Below are 9,910 nucleotides of genomic sequence, written 5' to 3' on the forward strand. Positions count from 1 at the left end.
ATAGCTGGGTCCGGGTTCGGGTTTAGTTGGTTAACGAGAATAGAATCTCAAACCCGAACCTGCATAATTTTAAAATTTTATTATATATATATATATATATATATATATATATATATAATACTTGGGTCAGGTCGGGTTGCATTCTCAGGCAAGATCATGACCCACCATAAGAGAAATCATAACCAGATCTTATAAGGATTACATGAACAATCCAGAATCATACCGGGTAAAATAAAAAAAATATATATCCTTTTTACATTGATAGAGGATCTTTGTCGAAACTTGGGTCAGTTCCGAGTCTTGTATGCAATTTTACAAACTATACCCGGCTCTATATATTAGTCGGACCCAAATTCTAATCGGACCTTCTTATGTATCACCAAACCCTGACTTTATAGGGTTTGGTTCAAATGAAAATAAATAAAATTGTCATAACGATATCTAATATATATGAGCGTTATCCCAAGTGAGATCAGATTGGCTACTATAACGGCAATAATAAAACGTCCAAATAGAAGAAGCGAGTTACTAATACTCAAACTAAACCTGCGAAGTACCAACGGGGGCTCCGCTGGGTTGGTAGGAGCTGCCAGTGCACGTCTCCTTCTCGTGGGATCTTGCAGGTTCAAAACCCAGTAGTACAGTTTGCCTTTCAAAACAAAAAGAAAAAGAAACTGTGAAGTAGTATCCTATTGGCGTAGAGAAACCCAACCCAAGTTATGTAACCATACAGCGAATATGACGTTATTCAGAAAATAACGCCAGCTGGAAACGGGAATGTCTGCTTGCGCTGAGGAATTCACATTATTAGAGAAGAATTATGTCAGGAGTACTCGACTTGTGGATCGCATCAATCATGCAAATCTGATGGTCTAGATTTATCAGACAATGGGGGCCCGCATATATTTCACTTTGTCCGTTTTTGTGGTCACTTGCCCATCAATTCACCAAGCGTCATCGACCAAAGTTCTGTCCTTCTTTGATAACCACGTATTAGTCAGTCATCAACAGAAGAAAAGGGAGAAAATCTTGAAAATAATATCATGGAGGGGTGGAAAACTTCTTGAGAAAGCGACGAAACCAAACCTTTGTAAATTAGGAATTAGAACTACAATCAATCAGACAGCACAAAAAGATGCAAGTGCACGTGTGATTGTTGGAACATGGTACTGAAACCCATCAGGAGGAGGAGGACCATCTTTTTGAAAGGTTACTCCCTTTTTTATTACGATTTATGTTCTCTTTGATACATTCGCTAGAGAACTAAAAAGGATCATCATCTAAACAATCAAAATTGTTTCTTCCATTCCTGTTTCTCAACAGATGTCCTTTTGGGGGCACATTCAAGTAAACATGACTTTGGCTTTGGATACCTCTCGAAACCAAGTACAGAATTTATTCATGATACAAGGAAACAAAATTGTACCTCACAAGATGAATCCTCCCCCAACTATGTACACCCTTTTGACGATTGAGGCACCACCATGCTTTTATCTGCTGCTCTAAGCAGCAGTAAGCACTCCAATAACCAGGACAGTACATGAGGGACTCAGCAAGAGATTCTGCCCAAGCTGGAAGACTCGCCGCTGCAGTCAGGCAACCAATCATGTTGAGCAGACAAGGCTGACTCCTGATATTACCTGAGCTCAATCCATGAGATCAATCAACAGATCATCCACCAAGGACCGTAAAATCGCAGCCTCCATTTCTGTTCCCATCTCTTCTTCATACATCCTAAATTTCCCCCAATCTTTATTTATTTCCATTTCCTTCACACAGAACTCCCGGCTCTCATCCACTTCGTTTCCCTTTACCAGCCATTCCTTTATTCGACTGATAGCGATCCTCACTAACTCATCTTCCTTAAGTTCGGTACAAAAGCTCAATTCTTCTCTGAAGACATCAATAACCAGTGATTCAAAGGATCCCCTCTTTCTCTTTGTTGATGCATCCAAATACGCATTCATTATCTCCCTTATGTAATCGTCCAAGTTCTCTGATTCATCATTTAAGCAGTCTCCACCATTACCATCATGGTACTCAGTGAAACTCTCGGCATCTTCATCTGAAAATTCAAATTCTGCTGATGCAAACCGTTTCTCAAGATCAAGGGGATCAAGTTTGGCAAGCCTTTCATATCGGCTGATCTTCTTTAGTAGCTGCTGCTTAGTCCCTGATCAAGGATTATTATTGCCCATCAGCACTTGCCCACACAAATATCATAAAAAATAACCAAATGTAATTGTTAAAAGTGGAGATAGCTTTAATGGCCACACAGTTTCAGAATCTAAAGACATATGTCAATGGTTGATCTAAAATAGATGGATGCAATATCTAACACAAAGACATTGGGTGAATGTCAAGAAGTTGCATTTCTGTAATGTATTAGAGGCTTAATAATTCAAAATCCAGATCAAGATGACAGTTATGCCACTGATAACACCATTGGTTTTAACTGTGCTGAAATATCAGGATGCTGTAACCGACACGTAAATATAAGAACATTGGTGTTTCTATCGCCATGTTTCATGATGGTTTAACTAGAAGACATTGAATCATTGGGATGATGGTCATGGATGCTGGATGAGCCCAAAATGTGTTTGAAGTGATGGCACAGAGAACAGACTGATCATACGGAAGCCACTAGTTTTATGTGAATGCATGTCTTGCATAAAAAAGGATCTTTTTTCTTTTTTTGTTATTTTGTCAGGCCAAGAATTTGAACACAAGATCCCATAGTTAACACTCTAATGAACAGAAGATTGCACTCATTGCCATCTCTTAAATTATGGAAAATATAAAAGAGAAAGGAGCATGTTAAAATTTAGGACATACTCTCTATGTTAGCAAGGCTCTCCTCGAAAGATGTTGCAACTTCATCTTCATCTTCAAATGGGAAGTCAAGAACATAAACAGGGCTGAACTGTTCCTTCTCTTCATATCCTTCAATGTCGCAGCACACAGTGCACCCATCATCTACACGTTCCAGCTGTTGACTGTTTGCCTGTTGGTTCAAACGATTGCATTGGGTTAACACATTGTGCAGTGGAAACAAATAAATCCAATGAGAGAGGTAAAAACTAAATTGGTAAACTGATACTACAAGTTAAGGGTGGCTATTTCAAGCTGCATTTGAGACATCCAGATCAATTAATTCCACTTGTTGCATTAAATGTTCAGTGGCCATGCCAGATGAGCCATTGAATCATGAAATATATAGGACTAGGTACATCAAGCCTTGAACTTGTCCTTTGACGGGTAAGTCCATTCAATTTTTTACGGCCACAAGATGTTATTTAACAACAGCCTAACAACTGGTTTTCCAAGCATAGTAATTTCGGACAAATTTCTCCATGGCTGACTGGCATGTGAACTATGAATGACGGGACTGAACATAAGATAGCTCAACAAGTACATCTCTCCCAAGTCAAACAGATCATATGATCTGGCTATGTTAGTGAGGAGTAAGTCCTGGGGGATTCTGTCTTATAGCATATCGATAAGTCATTAAAATAACAAGGTTCTCCATTTTCTGCATTATATTAACTCTTCATCAGTAATTAAAAGTGGACCCATTGGCCAAAAAGTACCAAGCAGCTGATGGCAAGGGCCCAATAATGGCCAATACCAAATCAGTGCTTCAGTGGGTTCCTTGATGAAAAAGAAAGAAGCAATTATTTTCACGTAATTAAAGCTCAGTGGGTTAAGCGTCAACTCAATTAAAAAGAAGGAAGAAAAGAAAATGCAATTTTTGAAAACCAAAACCCAACAACTAATGAATTTAATTCGCTTAAAATCACTACCAGCTCTTGCAAGGCACAGTAATTATCATGATCAATAAGCATGGGGCCCAAAATTTGAGTTTGGTCTTTCTATCTCTTGGGTCCTATCTTTTTGGGTTTTACCTTGTGTATGGGCTACACTTAAATCAACAAGTCAAAGATTAAAACTCGATGTGTCGCTGGTACCAACTATCAGCGACTCAACCAAGATTCGAGGCTCTGTGGCAGGTCACCAGCCCAAGACTGGTCCGTCTTTTTTTTTATGGGAACATAAATTACTTTGAGCATACTATCTGAGCAGGCAATAGATTATGAAAAACGGGCCAAGTTGACAACGACTATCCACTGAAAGGAAAATGAGGGGCCACGACCACCTTCGGTTACTAGTTTCTTGAGTTCTAGCATGCATCAGCACAATCTGTTCCTCTTTGTTTCAAGCTCTAATACTCCCACACGGTTGATAGTTTCCAGTCTTGAAACCTATACCACTGGTAACGGAGAGGTTTGACTATGGTTTTCCCGAGCCAGAACCCTTTTGCGATAATGGCTCCTCATTTTTCTGAAATGCTAAAAAGGGAACATCCAAAATATAATACTCGTTATTCCTGGGGAAAAAACAGACAACGTTCACAAACAATACGCAGCCAACTCAACTTATTGACTATTTGCGTCTAAAGTTTACCACTCCCCACGAAGAGTGTCGGCAGACTAGTCTTAACTTTAGCACAGCAAATTATTAAAAATAATAACAGTGGGATTGACAAATGGGTTCTGCTTAATTTGTCGCTAGTCTCTCATGTATAGCATTCCAAATCTATATAGCAGACACAACTACACGCCAGGTTAAGAACAATAATAATAATATAACAAAAACAACAGCAACAAGGCAATGAAATGAAAAAAAAACAATAAAGAAAGTAGCCATAAAAACAAGGAGGCGATCACGCAAGGGACAAGCAGGAAAAGACGGGGGGAAATTCGGTAAGAGAAAAGGGTCCAACCGGAGCTGCTAATCAGAGGGGTAAAACATTGTTGGTGCAGAGAGATCCTAAAACGTGCAATATGGACGGCTGGCTGATAAACAAAAACACAAGAAAAGAAGTGCAGTAAATTAACTCACCTCCTGGACGTTAGAGCAGCACGTAGCAGGTGCGTCGAGTGAATTCGACCCTCCTTCCAACGCTCCCACACACTGAATCCCAATCGGGTGAATTGGGGTGTCGGTTGGTTGTTGCGTGCAGGAGTCCTCCAGGAAGTCGTTCCCCGTCGCTACTTCCTCGTCTTCCTTACGGTGGTAATTCAGTAAAAGGGTTTTGTCCTCCAAACCGCCAGCCTCACCAGAGCACACCGAACTACTGCTAGAAGACTGCAAATTCGACAAAGAGTCGCTCTCAGACCACGTACAGCTACTCGTCCGTGAAGACGAGCAAGCATCCGAGGTTCCATCAAGGGCGTTCGATACCTCTCGAGGTGGGGTTTTAGAGCTACGGTACTGCTGGCCATACGCGAATTCTTCTTCCCCGAAAGATCCCCACCTCACGATATCTCGAACACGAACTTGGATCTCGGCCCCTCTTCTGTAGCAGTGGTCCCGCCGAGAGAGGCTTCTCATGGTAGCCGAGAGTCTTCGAGAAAGGCTTCCTTGGGGGGCATGGGATTCCCTCATGGAAGCTACCCTTTTAAGAATTGAGCCTAGCTTGTTGACGTTATGCCTAACGGTGGTGCCCTGTTTTTGTTGAGATGGAGTCCGGATGGAGAAGGGCAGGAGCTTGACAATGACTTCGGAAGCCTTGTGCAGTGCGGAAAGGGTGGTTGAAACAGGCTTGCACGGCACGATGCCGCTTCCTCTATGGGCTCTCTTCTTGCTTTTGGAATCCATTTCCAGAAGGTACCTCACGGTGGTAGGGGATTCGTTAGAGTTTCGACGGTGGTGTCTTCTCTTCTTTGAGACGGGTGTGGAGCTTGTGTCCCTCAAGAAATCTTTGAGCATCAAGGGCCTCTGTTTCCCCTCCATACTTCCTCCTCCGGATTCCCTCCCTTGTAGCTTTCCCGAAGTCACGCTTTTCATGGTAAAAGAATGAGGGTTTTGGAGGAACAACTCTTTTAGGAAGGGTGGAAACTGCACTCGTTAATGCACCAATTGGAAGACAGTTCCGCCAAAGGATGCTTTTGATGGGACTCGGAGGGGAATGGTATCGGCGGTGGGATTAACCAAGGATGGCAACCATAGAATTAATGATGATGTTGAAACATTCCAGAATGGCAAAAGGTTGATGAGAATTGGAAGTATGAACCAGAAAAAGAAAAAGGAAGGTGGGACTCGCCCAATCTATCAATGAATAACGGATATGGACCTTCTACCAACCACAGCCTTTATTTGACTAAAGAAACAAAAGAAGAAAAAGTGGACAAAGAGAGAAGGAACGCAATCGGCTCTATTATAAGGGGGGAAAATAGAGGCTTTTACCTACTAGATTTAACAGAGGGGAGGGCTGGTCCAATGATTAGAGAAAGCCAAGAAAACTCACGGGATCGAAGCACAAGGCCCACCAGAAAGATTGCCGATTTCCTTTCCTAGAATTAAACGTCTACAAAGAAAGGAAGACAACGAGAGAGAGAGAGAGAGCGGGGGGGGGGGGGGGGGGTGTTGCAGAGACAGAAACACAAGAAACAGTGAGAGACCAGAGGGGTACTTGTTCAGTGAGGTCTCAAATCAGCACTCAAAAAGAAACTCTCCTAAAGGCAAAGCCGGAGCTGCACGCTGCCATAAACCCATCTCCGACAGATCGCTTCTTGCAATGCTCCTGCAAACACTGAACCACAATTCAGCATATCAAAAAAGCTGCCGCAAAGCCAGAAACCATGCACACACCATTCACCAAATTAGATAAAAATCAAAAGCAAAAACAACAAGAAAAGTACAAATAAGAACCAAAGCAAAGAAAGAAAAATGCAGAGCACTAAGAATACAAATTTCAAAAATTTTCAAAGCAAAGGTGAAGCCAAATAAAGAAACCAAGTAGGAAAGGAAAGAAGCTCTGGAGCAACCAAAGGAGCCAAACGCCTGAAAATCTCAGGCTTTCGTACACTATATAGACTTCAGCCTAAAAAATGAATTGACAGTACAGATTCACTAAAAAAGGAAAAAAAATTAATATAGATTCAAAAGAGAAACATCACATTCTTTCCAAAAGCAAAGAAAAACCAGAAGTTCGATCTAAAACAACAGGAAATCATCGACCGCCAAGGCATTCAAAAACGTTTGCTCTGCAGCCTGGAATTTGCATCTAAAAGAACGTTTCCAGCAAGAAATCGATATTTTCCGACGAGACGACGGCCGGACTTAAAACGCAAAGGACCTCTTTTTATGTGACAAACAAAACAGTATCCTAAGCAAAGCAGCTCAAAATCAGAGAGCGATCGTCCAAGCATTAGCTAAAAGCCATAGAAGGAAAACGATTTTTAAGCTTAACAACCGGAAACACGAAGGTTTAAAGCCAGAATTGGCGAGTCAAATAAGAAAAGAAGAAAAACCTGAAGAACGACCTAAATCGCAAAAGCAATCCAAAAACCTTGCTAGAAAACTCAAAGGTAGCAAATCTTGACGTAAATCACCTGAAACAAAGCAACATCGGCCGGAATATAAGCGTCCGACGTCGAAAAAAGAGCAATTCTCCGGCGAGGGGAAGAAAACCGAACTAAATTCCACGACGCAGTAGGGGAATCAAATGTCTTCTGAAAAGAGAGAGAGAGAGAGAGAGAGAGAGAGAGAGAGAGAGAGGAGGTGAAATCACCGTGACGCCTGGGATTTATAGGCCGAGAACTCGCGGGTAAATTGGCGAAGATGGCGCAAAAACGAGAGGAATCCAAGTCCAAGAATCGCCGAATCAGCGGTAAAAAGGTGAAAAAAAAATCCGTGGGGCAGTAGAAAACAAACTAGGGGTGAAGAAGAGAAGGGAAGGAAGGAGGGGAAAAGGTTCTAGCGGCCCAATATTTTAACCCATTCCTTCTGCAATGCTTATCTGGAACTGGAACGCCCCAGTTTAATTCGGATCTTGAGCTCTCTCTCTCTCTCAAAGAGAGGAAGGAGGAAGGACACTTCTGCTTTCTGAGGGTGGGGGCAGAGATCTCCAGGCAGAGGAGGGAAGACGACGCTCTCGCAGAGCGGATGCTACTGCAGACGCATTTATCGACGCTTCCTCTCTGGACTTTGGGTGTTTGTTTGTTTTGTTTAGTAGTTGATAATTTTGCAAACCACAGGCTAGTTTATCAGGTATTTATAGAAAGCAGGCTAATCTTTCTCTTATGACATTGAACTGCCTATTATTTTATTCAGATGCACCTAAAATCTCTTATTATTTCTCCTTTTCTTCTTTTCAGATAGAAGCACTTTTTTCAGCTTCTTTTCTATTTGATCCAAAAACAATAATGAGGGGCTTCAGATCGAGTCCCGGTGGAGCATAGGGGTTGCCGATGCTTTATCACCCCTGGGTCAAGTAAAGCTGAGTGGTCATGTTGTCGACCAGACTTTTTTATTTTTTTTTTCGACAGATAAAGCTAACCCCTACCACAACGATAGCATTTTGGGTTCGAACTTGCAACGTCCCAACATAAGGTGACTTATACTAACTGCTACTGCCAGACAAGCAGAGCCCCCGTTTGTACAACCAGAGTTTTACTTCATACAGAAACCCAGTTCTCTCAGTAAGGGTTCCTTCGTCATAAAAAAAAAATAGAAACGGCGGAATGTAATAAAACGAAATGTGGACCTTACCTGTAAATATCTGATAAGTTATGTGGCTTTCTGTAAAGAACTTTTTTTCTCACTTTTGTTTTGAAGGGAAAGCCACGTGGGATTCGAGATCCGGATTGGACCATTTGCGACCGCATGTCGGGAAGGAAGGAGTTGACCCGGCATCGTCCGCCAGATATTTCCCCTCGGCGTTAATTAAATTAATCGGCGTCCTCGTCGGCTTTTTTCCCTCTTACTCAAATGACCAAACTATCCCCACAGGTTCTTTCCTGGTTCGGGTTTGGTTTTGGATATGCGCCGGAGCGGTCTCTCCTCGTTTCCCCTTGGATTGGCCGGACCCACCGTGCGATCCAGTTGGGTTTTATTGGCATAAGAAACTGCTTAGAATAGCTCTTGAGTGAGTGAGATCACAAACTGCTGAGAATAGCTCTTGAGTGAGACGCCCAGAGTCCGACCCGTTGGGTGGAGGTTATTCAGGTAATTTCCAAGCTTTTGGGTGTCTCAGGTTTCCGGTACGATCGGCGCACGCGAGGCCACTACGGAAATTTGGTTTTTTTCTGCATCGTCTCAAAAAAAAAAAATCGAAAATTTTTGAATTTGTCGTCTTCATCGCGCCCTTTAATGAACCTACACGTGTTCCTCGGTGGTCAGTCAGCGGGCCCCCACTCGTCCCCGCTCGTGCGAGAGTCGTGCCCGCCGTGTCGCGACGCCGCGCGCTAGGGTTTTGGAACGAAGGTGGGACCCACAGAGAGCAGAACGGGCCCCCCGCCAAGATTCTGTCCCCTCCCCCATACCCCGTAAGGAAATGACCTCCACGCCATTTTATTTTAACCTATTTACGGAAATACTCACTTCTGGATGCATAACTTTCAAGGGCATCTTGGGCTTTTCGCTAACAAGTTGTCATCCTCCGTCATGTTATTTTGGAAAAATTTTCTCCTTCTTACCGCTTCCGGCCCTCAAAAACGAAGCCATCTGTACGGACGTACTGATATAAGATAACGAACATCGTATCTTCAGCCGTCCATCTCGCGTCTCTACGACCACATCTCTACGTGGATCGACGGCGTTGGCCTTCCGTGACGTTCATCTCTAATTGGGACTTGTTACTGTAAACCGTCCATCCGTTGCGAAGGGTTGTCGTTGCTGCGTATGCACGTGATTAGCGAATAACTCATCCAACATACTTACGTGAGGAGAGGCCGCATCTGCTCACTCCTCTGCGGTGATTGACAGGCCGAGGCGTATAATAATACAAAGGATTTGGGCGGTGTACAAGTTGGCATGATGGAGAGAATTTTGGTCGATGCCGGTTGGTGAATTGACGGGGAAGTGACCGGAAACGGACAAAGCCAAATATATGCGGGGCCCAACG

The 9,910-nt window shown here is 42.9% G+C and overlaps 1 protein-coding gene across 3 annotated transcripts; it reads right to left on the minus strand.

The window, feature by feature from the left end:
* Positions 1 to 1,199: 1,199 nt before the first annotated feature.
* On the minus strand, positions 1,200 to 7,980 carry LOC149817646 (uncharacterized). Of its 3 annotated transcripts, none has more exons than XM_089984339.1 (4): positions 7,398 to 7,842; positions 4,903 to 6,586; positions 2,836 to 3,004; positions 1,200 to 2,173 (listed from the first exon to the last, which is right to left on the minus strand). In XM_089984339.1, exons 2-4 carry the CDS (start codon positions 5,848 to 5,850, stop codon positions 1,647 to 1,649), a joined length of 1,644 nt encoding a protein of 547 aa, XP_089840465.1. In that variant the 5' UTR covers positions 5,851 to 6,586; positions 7,398 to 7,842; the 3' UTR covers positions 1,200 to 1,646. The 3 variants fall into 3 exon arrangements, with proteins under 3 accessions (XP_089840465.1, XP_089840464.1, XP_089840463.1); XM_089984338.1 differs by having other exon boundaries at positions 4,903 to 6,595; XM_089984337.1 differs by having other exon boundaries at positions 4,903 to 7,980.
* Positions 7,981 to 9,910: the final 1,930 nt, after the last annotated feature.

Source organism: Nuphar pumila, chromosome 13 (assembly GCF_984573655.1).
Source record: "Nuphar pumila chromosome 13, dmNupPumi1.hap1.1, whole genome shotgun sequence".
Lineage (NCBI taxonomy): Eukaryota > Viridiplantae > Streptophyta > Magnoliopsida > Nymphaeales > Nymphaeaceae > Nuphar > Nuphar pumila.